At 36.8% G+C, this 19,360-nt stretch overlaps 1 protein-coding gene across 7 annotated transcripts in view; it reads left to right on the top strand.

Annotated features, from left to right (window-relative positions):
* Positions 1-19,360, top strand: part of RIC8B (RIC8 guanine nucleotide exchange factor B) — a 111,565-nt gene that overhangs the window by 27,076 nt on the left and 65,129 nt on the right. For all 7 annotated transcript variants that reach the window (XR_002343919.1, XR_001303487.2, XR_001303486.2 and 4 more), the window contains exon 3: positions 8,578-9,186. Coding sequence is in view for 2 of the 7 variants with exons in the window: in XM_005655526.3 (XP_005655583.1) it covers positions 8,578-9,186 (609 nt within the window). In the remaining 5 variants the exon portion in view is untranslated. The remainder of the gene's footprint in view (positions 1-8,577; positions 9,187-19,360) is intronic.

Below are 19,360 nucleotides of genomic sequence, written 5' to 3'. Positions count from 1 at the left end.
TTCCTGTTTCTTATAAATAAAACAAACATTAGTTTAGTCCTTGTCTTTTGTAGTGTTCACTCTCTCTGTTCACTGTTTCATTTAGATTTGGTTGTTCAGTTATTGGCCAATTTTTATTCTAAATTAATTATGAATCTTTACTGGAATTTCATCAACTAATAGTAAAGATTTTTGAGAACCCCTGCCCATTAAATCCTTTTATTAATCACTGATGTTGGGGAAAAAACTAGATGTCAAATCTACATGTAGCCTTATTATTTCAATTAAAAAAAACAAGCCTCCTTCAAGAAACTGCTCTTGGCTGAGATCTTTAATCATAGGTCTTGTTCTTAAAATGCACAATTTTAGCTCTTACTCTGTACCATCATCTCATTTAATAAACAACACTGTAATACATAGAGTATTATCTCTGTTTTACATGTAATGAAACTTGTGCTCAGAAAAAACAAATAACTTGCCCAGATCTCTCAAGTAATAAATAGCAAAGTGAAGTCTGTATGACTGGACAAACTCATATCTATTACACCATATGGAGCTTACATTGTAGTTATAATGGTAAATAACATTTATTGTTTATTTTATTCTAAGGCAGCAATACACTTTTTTCTCATTTAATTCCCCCAACCACCTTATGAAGTAGATACTATCATATCCATTTTATCTTGGATTTATTAAATAGACACTTGGTGAATTCTTATGAATGAATGAATAGATGAACAATTGAGTATACAAACCAGCCATGACACAGACGGGCCAACTTGGTCTAACTCTTGGTATTTGTTGTGGAGAGTATTTGCTTAGCTATTGAGATAAAGTATAATTTCTGTTACTTATGGAATGATGATACAGGAAGTTCTGTATGGGGCATTGATGGGATACCATGTTTCAAAAATGCATTCTTATTTAAATGTAAAGCTAAGTTGTTGCAACAAAAGGCCTCCAAGAAGGAAGTGAGTTAAGGAATATAGGTGTTTATTACCTTTCCAATTAAGAGTTCTGAGGTCATCAACATGCAGGTGAGTAGCTCTGCTCCATGTGTTTATAGTGACTCAATTTCTTTATAAATTTGTCAGGTTATTAGCCAATACTGGGTTGCCACTTCCAGGTTCTGGGCTGCAGAAGGGGACAAGAAAGGAGAGAAGGCATAACCATTGTCTTAATGACTTAAACCTGAAAAGGGTGTATGTGTCCACACTCCTATGGCCATGAAGAAGAGCTGAGGAGTATGGTATAGCTAGGCAGTCATGAGTCTTGCCTCAGTTCTTATATTCGCAAAAGGGAGAATGGATTTTGATGGACATCTATCACTTTTCACCATGTTAACACTGTCACCTCTGTTAACAGTTAAACAGAGTCTTAGTAAGTATATTTGTGAGGCTTTGTATTATTTCCTTATTATCTGGAATCTGAGCTAGTTTTACTACCTTCGTTACATAGTTGAAGAAAACATATAGGATAAAATACATTCTCTAGAACAGTGCTTCTCACATTATTTATGATGAAGGACCAAGTTTTTTGTTAGTCTGTTAATGTTTCCCTAGTTTGTCAAAACAAAAAAACAAAAAAAAACTGGTACTTTTGTAAAGTACAATAAAAATGAACTATTAAAGAAATAATCACATCCTTGGATGTCATAGCAAAGTCTAATTGCTGTAAAGGTTTCTGAATGCATACTCTTAACTTTTTATACCTTTCTGAACTTACTTATCTATTTTGACATGGTCTAGTAACAGTTTGTGAACTGGCACCAATATGCAGATATTTCTGAATAGAATTTATCTTAAAAGTGTTTTCCTTTTTTTTTTTTTTTTTTTTGTCTTTTTAGGGCCGCACCCATGGCATATGGAGGTTCCCAGGCTAGGGGTCCAGTCGGAGCTGTACTGCTGGCCTACGCCATAGCCACAGCAATGCGGGATCCAAGCCGCTTTGTAAGTCTGCCACTTACACCACAGTTCACGGCATCACCAGATCCTTAACCATCTGAGCAAGGCTAGGGATTGAACCTGCATCCTCATGGATGCTAGTCAGAGTTGTTTCCGCTGAGCCACTCCAGGAACTCCTCAAAAGTGTTTTCTGACAACTTCTTTTTGGTTGCCAAAGTATAATAAACCAACTACGGTATCTGTATTATAAGCAACGGCATTTTCTTTGTATATAAAAATTGATTTTTCTTTTTTAAATATTTTTAGAAATTACCTTTTACAACAGTATTTAAATCATGATAGATCATTTGAATGCTCACATATGCTTCATAGCATGTTTTGCTTGTATCGTCGTTAAAGCCACAGCTGATCCTAGTTTTAACAGACTCATAGTGAAAACCCTGCCATTCTTGAGCTGGGAGCAGGTTGCTTTAGAGCATCTCAATGTATGGTATAGAGGAAGAAGAAAGCCTAATAAAGTGACACGCTCAAGGTCACAATTAATAAACGAGCGACAGCTATGGTGCTATCAAGGACTGGCAGTGGAAATCACAGTGCAGTCAGATGATCTCAATTGAGTCTTGATCTTCTGCTTTGTAGTTAAGTGCCTTTAGAAAATCATTTAAAGAATCATAGTAAACACTCAGGAAGCATTCCTTAGATTGAGAATATATTTGAAAGCTTTTTGTAAATTGTAAAGCACATAGGCAAACAATAGTACTGTAAATATTAAAATTATGAAGCTACCCCTTCTGATGCTAAGTCCACTGATTTTCTGAACTATGCTGGGTTTCATGCTGAATACTTATTGAGAATAGGACTCATTTAATATTGCATCAAGTTAAAATTATGTTTATAAGGACTCTATAGCAATGTGGAAATGCTTAAAATTACATTAGAAATTAAATTTAAAAGACAGGAAGCAAAATTATATACACATGATGAGTGTAACTATGTAGGCTAAATTGATATGCCTGATACTGATAATCAGGTAGATTGACTAAGGATAAACCCTCCTGTCCACTTCATATAAAATATACGAGGTAGTATAATTAGAATGTTTTTTCCATTCAGTAGTTAATGCATTTTACATTTTAAAGAATGTAATTTAAACTCTTCAGAAAAAAGAACTTTATGTGAAGAAATATAATTTCATCTGTTCATATGAGAAGAGTTTTTTACCCAATGGGGCAATTATAAGAATAACCTTTACTACTTAGAAAGGAGAAGAGGCAAACAACATTAATAGACTTTTACTAATGCTTTACGTTCAGGAAACTTCTTAGTACAGTTAGTTTATATTTGGGGTGCTTACTGTGTGCTAGTTGCTCTGCTCAGGGCTATGAGCATTATGAAAAAAATAGAGTAATTGTCACAATTCAGAGTGCTTATTATGTCCCAGAGTCTATTTCACAGCAGCCCTCTGAGACGTGAGTGATATTATTCCTATTTTACAAATGAGAAAGTGAAGCTCAGAGAAGCAAAATAACATGTTTGAATCACACAGAAGTAAAGCTGGGTATTAAACCCAGGTTTTTCTGATTCAAAAGCCACTACAATACATTTTCTTCTCTCATAAAAGAAAGATGTCCTTTCCACCTTCGGAGAGCTTTTAGTAGTTGAAGCAAACTCATGAAAAGAAAACAGGAAGAATGTACTAAGTGCCAAGTGATTGCTACAAATTTTGGTTTGAATATTCCATGGAGAAGGAGAAGGTTGGGGACTGAAATGGTTAGAGAAAACTGTATCAAGTAAATTTTAAGCTTAGCTTTGGAGAGTGTTTACAACTTGAATAGTCAGAGGAGACTGATGCACATAGAGGGAAGATGATAAGAAAGCAAAAGATGCTATGTGAAGTAATTTCAAAGGAATATAATTAGAGAGGAGGGTTCGATAGAGGAACAGAATGAAAGAGAAGACTCAAAAAGCAGGTTGGAGAATCTTAAATGGAAAGCTTGAGGACGTCGAGATTTTTCCTTAAAATCATACATAAAAGATAACCTGCACTGAACACTTAACACATTCTAGGCACTGTTCTAAGTGCTGTACATGTGTGCTGTCATTTAACTTTTACAGTAAGTGAAGCTCAGAGAGATAAGTAACTTGCTGAGGTCACACCAGCAGAAGACAGTGGAGGAGTTAGCCTTTGAACATAAGAAATTTAAATCTAGAGCCCCTGCTCTTAATCACAACACAGTTCTAGTTTTAGAGTCCTTGGTAACTTGAACAAGTTTCAAGCCCAGGACCACTGATCTTAAACAAGGAGTATGCTTCACACCTCTAGTAATTTTTAACACTTAAGAAAGGTAATGTGACCAGACAATAACATCCCATTCCTGTCCATGCCACCTTTATCTTCAGGACAGTTGAGGAAATGTATTTGTACTAATGGCTTTCAGCTCTACTGTGCTTATCTGATCAGTGATTCTTAGTTAACCTCTGGTCCCCAACATCTAACTTGTGTCAGTCCATTGTTAATTGTAGTTCAGTGATTCTCAGACTGTGGCTCCTGAACCAGTAGCAACATCATCAACTGGTTACTTGTTAAAGTCCCACTTTTGACCTCACTCCAGATCTGCTGAATCAGAAACTCTGAGGGTGTGAGGTACAACATTGTTGTGTTTCGACAATCCCTGTAGGTAATTATGATGCATGCTAAAGTTTGAGGACTGTTACTGTGTTATACTCTAGGATGTCCATTCAAGAGAAAATTACAAAAATTTTTTTTGCAATACCTGGTATTAACATCAGGGAACAGTTTGGAATCTCAATGTTTAGTCTCTGTTGATGAGTCTTACAGTCCAATTTTAAGGAAATAGCCATGGCTGCCAAGCTAATGAGCATTTTAAAAGGGATTTTTTTTTCTCAGCTTCTCTGAAGTAATTATGCTTTGTAGACACATTTCAGCTTTGCTTTATGACTTTAGTTTATTCCTGAAAACCTTACCTCTAAGTGAAAAGCTTTTAAATCAGAAAACATTCCTGTCAATTTTAATGAAAAAAATTATGTGTTCCCTGGTTATCTAAGATATCAAAATAATTTTCTGATTAAAAAGTATCAGTTGAACAATGAGAAGTTTGTATAAATAAATACTTTGAGAGTAAATAAAAAGTTTGTACTTAAAATGTTATGTAATGATGATTTATTATATTTGCAAAAAGAGGAAGAGAAGATGGTAATGAGAGGTGGCAGAGGAATGCAGAGGAGTTATTGCAAGGGACTGGAGAGTCAGGTAGTAGACTTTAAAGTAGGTAATCTTTGGGAGTTTGTGGTTATCTTATATTTTAAAATAGCTATAGCACACCTGGGCTACCCACTGGATACAGATTAAACACAGCCTCTGTGCTCAAGGAGCCTGGAAAAGGAGTGAGATGCCCCAACAGCTCATTCTGTAAAAAAGAACTAAATGCTTGTTGGAAGTAAATGCTGTATAGAAAAAGACCAAAGGAGTCTTCTAGACCCCTCAGTCTTCAAACTAAACCTTAGAAAAAGATTGGGGTCCTGCCTGGTGGAAGTGGGGACAGGGAGGTCATGTTAAAGAATGGTGGGAGGAAGGCTCAGGACATATGGTCAGGGGACTGGGAGTCTGTTTGGAGCACTTGGAAGAGAGGGAGGGTGTGTAACAGAGACAGCAGTAGGAAAGGGGACACTGGGCTCACCTCAGCCTGCATTCTGTGGGCAACAGGGAGCTACAGGAAGTGTTGAAGAGAGCAGGGCATGTTTTAGGAAGGGTGAAATCAACTGGAAAAATTTATAGTTAAAGCATAGTAAAATACCATTAGGGCAAATTAAAGGTGAAATACAGGGGGTATCTTTGAAACATAGGAGCAGTGCATGCAATCAAAAAAGGAGGAATCAAAGAATGCTACCTCTTCAGTGTTCTTGCTTGGTGTACCTATGCAAAGCAAGACTTTTCTGATTCATCCAAATGTGATACATGATTTATTAATTTGTCCTTTATAATATACTCTGAATAGAAATGATTGTGCCATTGAGAGCAATGAGTGTGTCTGTTAAATATTACTTCTTTTGTTAGGTTTTGAATATGTATTTTTTTAAGTTGTAATACAAAAAAAAAAAAAAAAAAGGAAGGGTTTCATTGTTCCACAAGTGGTATTACTTTTCAGGAAACATTATAGCAAAAAACTACTTAATAGTCATGTGAGGCAAGTTTGTGATGAGAAATGGCATGTTTAAGAACAACTATGATAGAAAACTGTGCCTAAAACAGTTTTTTGCTGAAGATCAGTCTTAAAGCTTTTAGATGAGGCAGTTTTTAACTATAAATTTTGTAGTTATCACTAATCTCTTATGTCCCAGAGTTTAAGAGTCCATTTGGTTTATAGCCTTGGCTATTCCAATCTGTATTCAGACTTTGCTTTTTTTCTTTCTCGAATATGAAGTTAGGAGAAAAAAGAAGCCATGTTACCCACATATTGGGGAAGGGGGCATGATTTTATTGTCACTGTTGTTTTTGGTTTAGAAAGAAAAGAGCTAAAGATTTCGGTGTTTTCTTAGATATGTAGAACTCCAAATTCACATATATGATATTTTATAATACCCAATTTATATTTCCTAAGTAGGAATACAGATGATTTACCTCTTGGGAAAAATTAAATGGGAGCAGAGTTTATCTAACTCCACTCTCAGGAATATACCACATAGGAAATAGTATGCAGGATTTTTTTTTTTTTTTTTTGTCTAGGATGTGAAAGACCTGAAATCGGAGAAAATTTCCCGTTTTACATATTTTTAATAATGAGTGTAATAATTACACTTTCCCCCACCCCTAAACTACACTCATTAAAAAAATTCTTTAACAGGGAGTTCCCGTTGTAGTGCAGGGGAAACGAATCCAACTAGGAACCATGAGATGGCAAGTTCAATCCCTGGCCTCACTCAGTGGGTTAAGGATCTGGCATTGCTGTGGCTGTGGCATAGGCCGGCAGCTGCAGCTCCGCTTAGACCCCTAGCCTGGGAACCTCCATATGCCATGGGTGCAGCCCTAAAAAGACAAAAAGACAAAAAAAAAAATGCTTTAGCAGTGATATTAAAACATTAAATGGAAGTCCCTTCTAGTTAATCACGTATGTTAAGGGATAGAGTTAACATTGTTATGAAGTTTTGTTTTGTTTTGTTTTTTTCTTTTTTAAGTTTGTTAGATTAATTTCCTTCCCTCCTTCATCTAGGGAACATAGTGCATTTAAAATTGGCATTTCCATAACTGTATGACTAGGATGTACTGAGAAGATTCTCATGGCCTGGCATTCCTGCAAAGATCATAATGCTTGACCCATGGATATCCTCTTTTTAAAAGAGTTAAAGTCTGATGATAATTAATAAGTAAAACTTTATATTGGTCATAGTTGTTGCTGTTGTTTTTATAAAATGTGACAAGTATAGAAATGGTCGGTAGTAGAATGGTTATACTTATTTGCTCCACATATAAAATCTGTACTTCAGAGACCCAGATCTGCAGTTCATGGAGAAGAAAGCTCCTCATCGAATTTTGAGAGAATTGTCAGCAGTTTATAAATTTGGCAAGATAGAAATAACTGTTTTTCAAAAAGTTCATGATAGAGTATACTTTGGGTCCAAATAAAGAATTGTTTCTGAGATAGTGGTAACAAGATTTGGAACCAGGACTACTTCATATGTTTGTGTACTCTGTGCCCTACCCCAGGAGAACAAAGGGAAGCAAAGATCCTGCCCACGCTCCAAGTTTCCCAAGCCAGTGTTCTGGCACAGGGCTGCCCAGAGGAAGAGAGCTTTTTTGTAATTTGTCCATCCAGTAGGAACACGTTGCAGTTAGCCTGGAAAGGGGCATCTTTTTGCAGTTGACTCAAAGGCATCATATATGCTAGCTGAGCCTTTTTGGAATCCTACAACTTGGAATAGCTTCTTTGTTGTTTGTTTGTTTGTTTTGGTCATGCCCACGTCATATAGAAGTTCTCTGGCTGGGGAGTGAAGCCATGTACAGCGCTGATGACACTGGATCCTTAACCCACTGAGCCACCAGGGAACTCAGGATAATTTTTATCAGTGTTGTCAGTAAAAGATCTTCTCTGGGGTCATTTGATGGTTAAATGTTATTACATATTGCCTAAAGAACCTGAGGTTTATAAAACATAGGACTACTGCCATAGTACTATAAATTCAGAAATAGCACGGCTGAAACTGGGCAGAAATGCAGACTTCTTCAAGTCTTTTTACAAGAGCCTGTACTTGTGGCCAGTTGTTCAGACTGATGACCTTCCATCCTGATATTATGTGTAGTCTGATGTTAAAAATTCATTGAGAACAAAGCTATATAAGACATTTTAAGCTAGTCAGTTTGAAAGAGAATAAGTCTTTTTATACAGAGAATATTGGGCTGGAAGTTAGGAAACCTGTACTCTCCCTCTTCCTACCCCACTAATTCACCCTTGCCTAGTACAAGTTAACCTTTCTGGCCCTCAGTTTCCATATCTGTAAAACAAAAGAAGTGCATCAAATGTAAGGTCTTTTTCAGTTCTAACATTCTGTGACTTCAGAAAAATCAAAATGTTTTCTAGCCAGATCCTAAAGTGCTGTTAAATACATTGATAAAGAAACATGCTGTTTTAAGTCATATAAACCAAGTGATGGTTTTTTCATACTCATTCTTGTTTTTCAGAAACTCTGTGAAGGCATATTTAAAGTCCTTTTAAAGGACATCCCAACAACATGTCAAGTGTCCTGCCTGGAAGTTCTCCGCATTCTCTCCAGAGACAAAAAGGTTTTAGTTCCTGTAACAACCAAGGAAAATATGCAGATACTACTGCGACTAGCCAAGCTAAATGAGTCGGATGATTCTTTGGAGAAGGTGTCAGAGTTCCCAGTTATTGTGGAGTCATTAAAATGTCTGTGTAACATAGTGTTCAACAGTCAAATGGCACAGCAGCTCAGCCTGGAACTTAACCTTGCTGCAAAGCTCTGTAACCTCCTGAGAAAGTGCAAGGACCGAAAGTTTATCAATGACATTAAGTGCTTTGACTTGCGCTTGCTCTTCCTCTTGTCACTTTTGCACACCGACATCAGGTCACAATTGCGCTATGAGCTCCAGGGACTGCCGCTGCTAACCCAGATCTTGGAAAGTGCCTTTAGCATCAAGTGGACCGATGAATATGAGTCGGCCATAGACCATAATGGACCTCCTCTCTCACCTCAGGAGACAGACTGTGCCATTGAGGCCCTGAAAGCTCTCTTCAATGTGACGGTAGACAGTTGGAAGGTGCATAAAGAGGTAAGGTTGAGAAGAGTATTCTTACCTGGAATGTCCTTGGTTTGGAGTGTCTCTAGAGCTGCCTGCAAGAGAGGAATGCTAAGTTGGGAAATGGAAAAAGTTTCCAATTCCCTCGTTAATCAGTCGTATGACTCAAGATACATTTCCTAACCATTATAACTCTTATTCTTTCCATTTGTGTAACACTTAGCAGAAGAATAGGGTGAAGATGGACTACTGTTTTGAAAGATGCCAAATATAGTTCCTTTTCTTTTCCTTTTTTTTTTTTTAGGCCTGCACTGGTGTCGTATGGAAGTTCCCAGGCTAGGGGTTGAATCAGTAGCTGCCAGCCTACGCCACAGCCACAGCAACTCAGAATCTGAGCTGCGTCTGTGACCTACGCCACAGCTCACAGCAACAAACGGAGCTTTAGCCCACTGATCGGGGCCAGGGATGGAACCCGAATCCTCAAGGATACTAGTTGGGTTCATTACCGCTGAGCCACAATGGGAACTCCGTAGTTCCTTTTCTGAGTTGTACAGTCATGTGTCCTTTTTTTTTTTAAATGCATCTTTGAGGAACAAGCTTTAAATGTAAGATTTGAAAGAAAATAAAACAGTGTGGTTCATAAAGGTAAAGGTATTTCCAATGCCTGCAATCTTTTTTTTTTTTTTTTTTTTTTTTTTTTTTAAGGGCCACACCCACAGCATATGGAGGTTCCCAGTGTAGAGGTCCAATAGGAGTTACAGATTCCGGCCACCACAGCTCCCAGCAATGCTGGATCCTTAACCTACTAAGCAAGACGAGGATCGAACCCGCAACTTTAATGGTTCCTAGTTGGATTTGTTTCCACTGTGCTATGATGGGAACTCCAATGCCTGCAATCTTAAAGAAACATTAAGATATTTAGGCTAGTTGAACTTGACCAGTTAGAACTGATGTCTGCTCAGAAGAGTAAAAGACTGTGTTTATCACCTAGCATCCTGATCTCTTAACTTGTTACTCTGTATTGTTGGTGTAATGTAGTTAATAGTTGTTGTTAGAAATAGAGGATTACAACTAGATATCCATGCTTATACACAGTCCTAGAAAACAAGTATAATTACACCAGAATATGGGAAAGGTTATTTTAAACCACTTGATTTATTTCTAGACTATGATCCTTTTCTGTGGTTTGGACCTTTCAGCAACCCAGAGTAAGGCAGATTTGATAGTTTATATTTGAGTACCCGCAAGAACAATGTGCTAAACAAGAAACTTATTTTAAGGAAGTCAACAATTTTAAGTGAAGTGGACATAAAGTTTTTCCCTTGCTTTTAGAATCTTAGCATTTCACATTTACCCTTTCTCTTTAACCTTAAATAACTCACAAAAAAAAAAAAAAGAAAGAAAGAAAGAAAGAAAAGAAGTATTTTGGTGCCAGAGCAAATTTTCTTTTCTAACAATTGACTTTAGGACTTAGGCTAACATTTTGCTGTATCCATTTGAAGCAGTTCTCACCATGAATAAAGATCTGTTTTTGCCAACAGCCTACTTTGAAAGGATTATCTCAGTGCAGTACCATAGTAGGAATATGCAGGCATCTGAGTTTTAAAGTGCAAATAGGTCTGTATTTTGAAACCAAATATTTGAAGATCAGTCCTAACAGCTGTTTTAGATGACTGTAGTATGGTCAGTTTTTCCTGGGACTTGGCAGAAAAATATGTGGAAGGGCCACATGCTCCATTTATGCTTTGAAACCAAATATTTGGAAGTATTTAAAATGTTATGTCTCTGTGCTTATTTGGTACCTTCTATGGTTATTTTTCTTACACTGTTTGTTTTGGTGTTTTTAAGTTCTCCATTTAATTGCAGTAACTCTTCTGAGACTGTTGGTTTGCCATTGTTGGAGTCCCTATTATTTAAATTGTGCCCAAAATAGTAGTTCACACTGTTCAGATTCCTGGCAGAAAGGGTTTATAATTCAGTGGCTATACATCAACATATGTGTGGGATGATGTATGCTAAATATTAGTATATTGAGATTAGCCGTCATTAGTATGCTTCAATTATAATTCATAACAGGACTGGAAGAAGCTTTAGAAAATGAAGTGGCAGATACTTAGTCTGTATTATAGAATGTTTATTTTCCAAAGGATACATGATAGAGGATCAGTAGTCCTGAAGTAGGCATCGCAGCAGACCTCTGTGAATAATGAATCAGTTGATACAGCCTATTTAAAAATGTGCCTAGTTAATATGACTCTGGACTATTATTAAAGTTATCAGAAATCGTAAACGGTATTGAAAACAGGACCCTGCCAACCCATTTAGGTAAGAGTGTGGGAAATGTTATTTTAAACCACTTGAGTCTCCATGAGTCTCTAAATTCATATTTTAGCAAGAATTTAATCAATCAGTCAGCAAATATTTATGAATAATCACCAGGTATCACACTAGGCATTGTGTAAGATATTGGCAAATAATACACATAGTCTCTGTACACTTCAGTTTTGTTGGTGAGACAGGTAGTAAATAAATATATAAATCAGATTGTGTTAAGTGCTAGGAGAAACAGTACAATGATTGAGAACACTTAGTATAGTCAAAGACCTCTAAAAGTCTCTCCTGAGATTTGAAGACTGAGATGATTCAGCCACTTGAAGAATAGGAGGATGGAACATTTGTCAGAAATTGAATAGCATGTGAAAAGACACAGAAATCAGAGCAGAAAATACTTTTTATTGAGGTACCCACAACTTAACATAAAGAAAATCTATAGTAAGGTTCTAAAGCAACTTGCCAGTAAGAGTCCATTTACCTGAATTTTAATATCTCCTTGATTGTCAGATTAAAGACAACTTTCTCCAGTTGAATAAGGACCTAAAGAATTATTAATACTTTTGTTGGAGTTCCTGTTGTGGTGCAGCGGAAAGGAATCCGACTGGGAACCATGAGGTTGCGGGTTTGATCCCTTTCTTTGCTCAGTGGGTTAAGGATCCAGCGTTGTCAGCTGTGGTGTAGGTCACAGACATGGTTCGGATCTGGTGTTGCTGTGGCTGTGGCGTAGGCCACAGCTGTAGCTCTGAGTGACCCCTAACCTAAGAACCTCCATATGCTGTGGGTATGGCACTGAAGAAAAAATAAAATTATTAATACTTTAAAATACTATCTGTAATAAAGGGATAAGAAAGTTTACTGCACAGAAGAAACCAACGTTAAAGTGTAGATTTAAAAATAATATTTTCCTTATGAAAATAATCCATGCTAAATAATACTGTAGAAGATCTAAGGAAAAAAAGTATATAAGCAATAAGAAAATACAAATTATCTATTAAAACCAATCAAAGATAAGCCCTGTTTGCATTTTGATGTATATCTTTAACCATTCTTCACTGTATAATATATAAATGTATGTGTGTGTGTGTATATATATATCTATATTTTTTTTTTACAAAAATGCAGTCATTTTGTCATCTTACTCTTTTTTCTCACAATATTGTTCCTAAAGAGTAGTGGTTTACAAAATGTGTCCCTTGAATCCATAAAATTTCTAGGAATTATCTTGGAGGATGAGTAGATAGTGCTTCATTCCCCACTTACTTTAAAAAAGAGCACCTTTGTTCCTGTAGCTATTGCTGTTTTTCTTTAAATTTAGGTTGAAACTAGATTTCTTTTAGGATATAAAAAGAGTTCTGCAACCAAAAAAAATATATTAACAACCACTTTCTTCTCATATTTGTTAAAGATAATAAATCTTTATGAGAGAATACTCAGCACTTGAGTATTCCTTCAATAAGGATTTACCTACCTTAAACAAACCTCTTATATATAAGCATTTGGACTATTTGTAATTGTTTGCTATTTTATTTTATATATATATATTTTTTTGTCTTTTTAGGGCCGCACCCACAGCATATGGAGGTTGCCAGGCTAGGGTTCGAATCAGAGCTACAGCTGCCAGCCTGCGCCACAGCCACAGCAACGCCAGATCTGAGCTGCATCTGTGACCTACACCACAACTCAGGGCAATGCCAGATCCTTAACCCAGTGAGCAAGGCCAGGATAGAACATGCATCCTCGTGGATGCTAGGCAGATTCGTTTCCACTGAGCCACGATGGGAACTCCTACTATTTTAAAAAGTAATACAGTGAATTTTCTTGTAAAATCTTTATAGATAAATTCCTGAAAATTTTGGACCAAAGGATTTTTCAAAACCTTAAGGGTTTTTTTTTTGTATGTATTGCTTGTATTTATATGTACTGCCAAGTTGGCTTTCAGAAGAATAGTGCTAGTTTATGCCTTTCAAACCCTGGGCATTTCACTTTTTAAAATCTTTACGTTTTTCACAACTGAATTGTAACAAAATGCAGATGTTCAGTTTTGGTTTTAGCTGTATCAGTAGGTATTTTTATGACCTTTACAATTCACAAAAAAACCCAGAAAATTAGGTATTTCTTAAGGTTTAGCAAGGTAGTGCCATTTGTTGTTTGTTTTAGGTTCATACCTCAGTGTTAAATCCCTGCCTGGAAGCTGATGCCATCAGCAGATTAATTTGGAGATTCCTTTCCATTCAGTAGGACATGTAGCTAACCTTATTTCCACGTGTGATATCAGTCTTTCCCCCTCCCTCTTCCCTTCCTCCCTGTCTCTTTCTCTCCCTTTCCTGAAAATAGTACGTTTAAGAAAGTTAGGAGCTCCCTGGTTATTTCTACATGCTGTGGGAATGGCAAAAAACAGAAAAAGAAAAGAAAGTCAAATGATTGCTTTAATAGGACCTGAAGTCAATTCGAGAAAAGTGCATCAAAATGGTTTTGATGGAGTTCCTGTCGTGGCTCAGTGGTTAACGAACCTGACTAGCATCCATGAGGACTGGGGTTCGATCCCTGGCCTCGCTCAGTGGGTTAAGGATCCGGTGTTGCTGTGCGCTGTGGTGTAGGTTGCAGATTTGGCTGGGATCCTGCGAGAATCCTGCCACAGATGAAGCTCAGATCCTGTGTTGCTGTGGCCCTGGTGTAGAGTGGCAGCTACAGCTCTGATTGGATCCCTAGCCCGGGAACCTCCATATGCCGCAGGTGCGACCCTAAAATGAGAGAAAGACAAAAAAAAAAAAAAAAAAAAAAAAGGAAGGTCTCGTCTTTCCCCTGCCTTTTTTTTTTTTTTTTTGTCTTTTTAGGGCTGCACCTGTGGCATGTGGCAGTTCCCAGGCTAGAGGTTAAATTTGGAGCTATAGCCACAGCATCGTAGGATCTGAACTTCATCTGTGACCTATGCCATAGCTAACAGCAACGCTGGATCCTTAACCCACTGAGCAAGGCCAGGGATCAAACTCTTGTCCTCACGGATACTAGTTGGGTTCATTACTGCTGAGCCACAACGGAAATTCCCTTCTGCTTTTATACTTGTTAAATTGCTCTGTTGATGGAGGAAAGCATTGTTATTGTGAGATCCCTTACTTAGCACATGTTCCCTTCTGCAGTACTTCCTAGGATCCAGAATTGTCACTGCTGTGGCATGGGTTTGCTCCCTGGCCTGGGAACTTCATATGCCACAGGCATGGCCAAAAATAAAAGATAGAGTTTCAAGCTATACCATGTTTTTTTGCTGAATCACTTTTTTTCAGCAAACATTCATTGAGTGCTCAATATATGCAAAGTTCTGTGTTAGGCATACAACATGCAATATAAAGCTTCTCTGCCCTCAAAGAACTAATAGTCTAATAGGAAAATCAGACATGTAAACAGGTAGATATACAACTGTTTGTTACATCATTTACTATTCTTTTTATTTTCTATGTATTTCAAAATAAAAAAAAAATCACTTCAGCAACGCACAGATACTTCAAATGCCATATATTCTAGATCTTTGGGGGTGTGTCAGACCTCATGGCATAGTCTTTCTGCTAAGGAGCATACCTAGCACATAGTAGGTTTTCTGTGAATTTTTTTATGAAAAATAAAATGTAATACATTTTATAGCATAAATATAAATAGCCCAAAGTTGTAGCATAAATATAAATAGCTCAAAGTTGAGGGAGGAAGGAAAGTTTATGATACCTTTAAAATTTTCAAGACTATTAAGGAATTCTCTAGAAGTCTAAAACATTTAATAACATCGTTTAGAGAACAAATTCTAGCTTTTTGGAGATATAGCACACTGCCTATTTTATACCATTTACAGCTGTTTTTGGTAAGTTAATTCAAAAACATTTGTTTCTTTATGCCCATCACCATGTTAGATGCAAAAGATACGGAGGTTAAAATACTTAACCTTTGCCTGTAAAGAGATAGAGATCTTTGAACATATGCAATTTAGTAGGACAAATAACTGCAAAAAGCGTAGGGTAAAACATAGAGTGAAATACTACCTGAGATTTAATTGTATTTCCAGGTAAGAGTGCATGTGCATTTGTGCTTCACTTTTTTGTAAAACTGAAATTGAATTTTCGTAGCACAAGTTTTGTAAACCTTGTTGAAGTAATTAGAGCTACCCTAGGATAACAAAACCAGATTAACACTCTGATGTGAAGTATTCTCCTTTCAGACTTTCTCTCAGGCATTGATTAGATCAGTTGAAGCTTTGAATGAAAAGGTGTGAGGATATTGATACCTTTACCAAACAAAAATGAAAATCCTGCCCAGGTTGCACAGGAGAAAAAAAGCAATGGTACAGGAGTGGAATCTGCAAATAAGATCTGAAGCCTGTATTAAGAAGATTCCCCAAGAGTTTCATGTATTTTTTACCTCTCAATGTTATCTCATTTTGATTTCCACTGTCACAACAAGCCTGCATGCTTTCTCTTTCTTCTTCCTCTTTTTGTCTTAGGGATTTTTTTCCTTCTCAACCTTTGGAGATAGTAGGATATCAAACCTAAGCTCACAAAGAAGTAAATGACAGTTGTAAAAACTGTGTTTGTATGCTGTTTTATAGAGAACAATTACATTTAATCCTTCCAGCATCTGTGTGAGATAGGAAGAGCATTAACCCCTTTTGACAAGTGAGAATACTAAAGATCAAAGAGTTTGATTTATTTATATAAAATTACCTAGCAGAATAACCAATAGTAGGAAGTAGAGTCCGCTCTAACCTTTGTTAAGTAAGACTTCTTAAATGATAGCTCTCGTTCAACAAATATTTATAGAAATATAGACTAATAGAAATAGAGAGTCTAGAAGTAAACTTACACATACAGACAACTGATTTATGATACAGGTAAGGTTGAAGTGCAGTGGGGAAAAGTGGAAATTTTTAAATAAGTTGATAGTGAATTTAAATTGCTACCTTATATGATACAGAAAAAATTAATTTGAGATAGATAAGAGACTTAAAAGTAAAAGGTAAAATAACAAAGCTTTTGGAAGAAAACAGAAGGTTGTCTTGATGACTTTAAATAAGTCAAATGTTTCTTAAATATGCAGAGATTTTCAATATTTTTAATGATTTTTATTTTTCCATTATAGTTGGTATAGAGTGTTCTGTCAGTTTTCTACTGTACACCAAAGTTGACCAGTCACACACATATATACGTTCTTTTTCTCTCATTAGCAAAGATTTTTAAAACAGGACAAAATAAAGATAAAACTATAAAAAGATTGGGAAAATAGTCTTCATTAAAATGAGTTCACTAAGAGGAGAAAGTAAAAAAGCAGGCCAACAAATGGAAAAAGATACTTGTGTCACATATGTTTAATAAAGGACTCTACCTAGAATACATTAAAAAGTCCTACAGATGTCAGTCAGCCCTATAAAAAATATGCAAAAAGTTTGAACAGGCACTTCATAAAAGAGCTATCCAAATGATCAATAAAGATAAAAGATGTTCAACTTTATTAGTCATCAGGAAAACTTATAATAAACTTCTGCACACCCACAAGAATGATAAATTTAAAAAGCTGACGAAGAGTTCCTGTCATGGCTCAGAGGAAACAAATCTGACTAGCATCAATGAGGATGCAGGTTCGATCCCTGGCCTCAGTGGGTTAAGGATCCGGCGTTGCCATGAGCTGTGGTGTAGGTCACAGACACGGCTCAGATCCCGTGTTGCTATGGCCATGGTGTAGGCTGGCAGCTACAGCTTCAATTTGACCAAGCTCCATATGCTGTGGGTGCAACCCTAAAAAGACCAAAAAATTAAAAATAAAAAGCTGATGATGCCAAGTGTTGATGCATCTGTAGAGTAATTAGTGAGAGTATTAGCTGGTATAAACACTTTGAAACACTGTTTGACAGTACTTTTTAAACATTTGCCCTATGTATATGCCCTATGACCCAGCATACCAAATGACCTGTAAGCAAGTTTGTTCATGGCAGCCCTCTTCAGTATAGCCCCAAACTAGAAACAACCTAAGTGTCCATCAAGAGTAGGATGGGTAAGTGAATTGTAATATACTCGTTGTACTCAGCAGTGCTTTCTTAACCTAAATGTCTGATGTACAGCACAGTGATTCAGTTTTATATATATAATTTTCTTCATTATGGTTTATTGCAAGATATTGAATATAGTTCTCTGTGCTATATAGCAGGACCTCGTTGTTTATCTGTTTTATATGTAGTAGTTTGTATCTGCTAATCCCAAACTCCTAATTTATCCCTTCCCACCCCCTTTCCTCTTTAATAACAATAAGTTTGCTTTCTATGTCTGTGAGTCTGTTTCTGTTTCATAAATAAGTTCATTTGTGTCATATTTTAGATTTCACATATAAATGATAGACGGTTTTTATCTTACTCTTTCTGACTTACTCCACTTTATATGATAAGATCTAGGTTCATTCATGTTGCTGCAAAGAGCATAATCTAATTCTTTTATAGCTGAGTAGTATTCCATATCACATCTTCTTTATCTGTTGATGGACATTTAGGTTGCTTCCATGGCTTGGCTATTGTAAATAGTGCTGCTATGAACACTGGGGTACATGTGCCTTTTCTCATTAGAATTTTCTCCAGGTATATGCCAGGAGTGGGATTGCTGAATCGTATGGCAAATATATTTTAGGTTTTTAAGGAAACTTCATACTGTTCTCCATAGTGGCTGCACCAATTTACATCTCCACCAATTAATAGTGGAGAACAGTTCCTGTTTCTCCATACCCTCTCCAGCATTTTTTTTTTTTTTTTTAATGTCTGCACCCATAGCATATGGAAGTTCAAATTGGAGCTATAGCTGCCAGCCTGCGACGTGGGATCTGAACCTTGTCTGCAACTTACACCACAGTTCAGGGCAATACCAGATCCCTGAGCAAGACTGGGATCAAACCTATGTCTCATGGATACTAGTCAGGTTCATTACCGCTGAGCCACAATGGGAACTCCCTCCAGCATTTGTTTTTTTTTTTTTTTTTTTTTTTTGTCTTTTTTTGTTGTTGTTGTTGTTGTTGTTGCTATTTCTTAGGCCGCTCCCGCGGCATATGGAGGTTCCCAGGCTAGGTGTCTAATCGGAGCTGTAGCCACCGGCCTACACCAGAGCCACAGCAACGCCAGATCCGAGCCGCGTCTGCAACCTACACCACAGCTCACGGCAACGCCGGATCGTTAACCCACTGAGCAAGGGCAGGGACCAAACCCGCAACCTCATGGTTCCTAGTCGGATTCGTTAACCACTGCGCCACGACGGGAACTCCCCAGCATTTGTTTTTTATAGACTTTTTAATGATGGCTCTTCTAACTCATGTGAGGTAGTACCTCTTTGTAGTTTTTATTTGTATTTCTCTGGTAATTAGCAATGTTGAGCATTTTTTCATGTGCCTGTTGGCCATCTGACTGTCATCTTTGGAGAAATTCCTCTTTAGGTCCTCTGCCCATTTTTTGATTGGGTTGGTCGTTTGTTTGTTTTTGTTATCCATTTGTTTGAGTTTGTGTATTTTGGAAATCAAGCCTTTGTTAGTTACATCATTTGCAAATATTTTCTGCCAGTCTGTAGCTTGTGTTTTTGTTTTGTGTATGGTTTTATTTGCTGTACAAAAGCTTATGCTTATCATTTACATTAAAAATTATCACACACTTATTAAACACATGCCCTCTAAACTTGTGAAAGTATTAAATAAATGGATAGAACAATGCATATGCAAATATATAAACAAGTATTCAATTACAGGTTATGATTTCCTGAAAGAATCACATAGAGATATAATGATAGAAAATAATGAAGGAACAAGTCTACTTAGATAAAGAGGTCAAAGAAGAGGCCTCTCTGAGAAGATATTTTAGTTGAGACCTGGA

This window comes from Sus scrofa, chromosome 5 (assembly GCF_000003025.6).
Source record: "Sus scrofa isolate TJ Tabasco breed Duroc chromosome 5, Sscrofa11.1, whole genome shotgun sequence".
NCBI classification, from domain to species: Eukaryota; Metazoa; Chordata; class Mammalia; order Artiodactyla; family Suidae; genus Sus; species Sus scrofa.
Note: the sequence above shows the minus strand (reverse complement) of the source record. Positions and strands in the feature narration are given on the sequence as shown.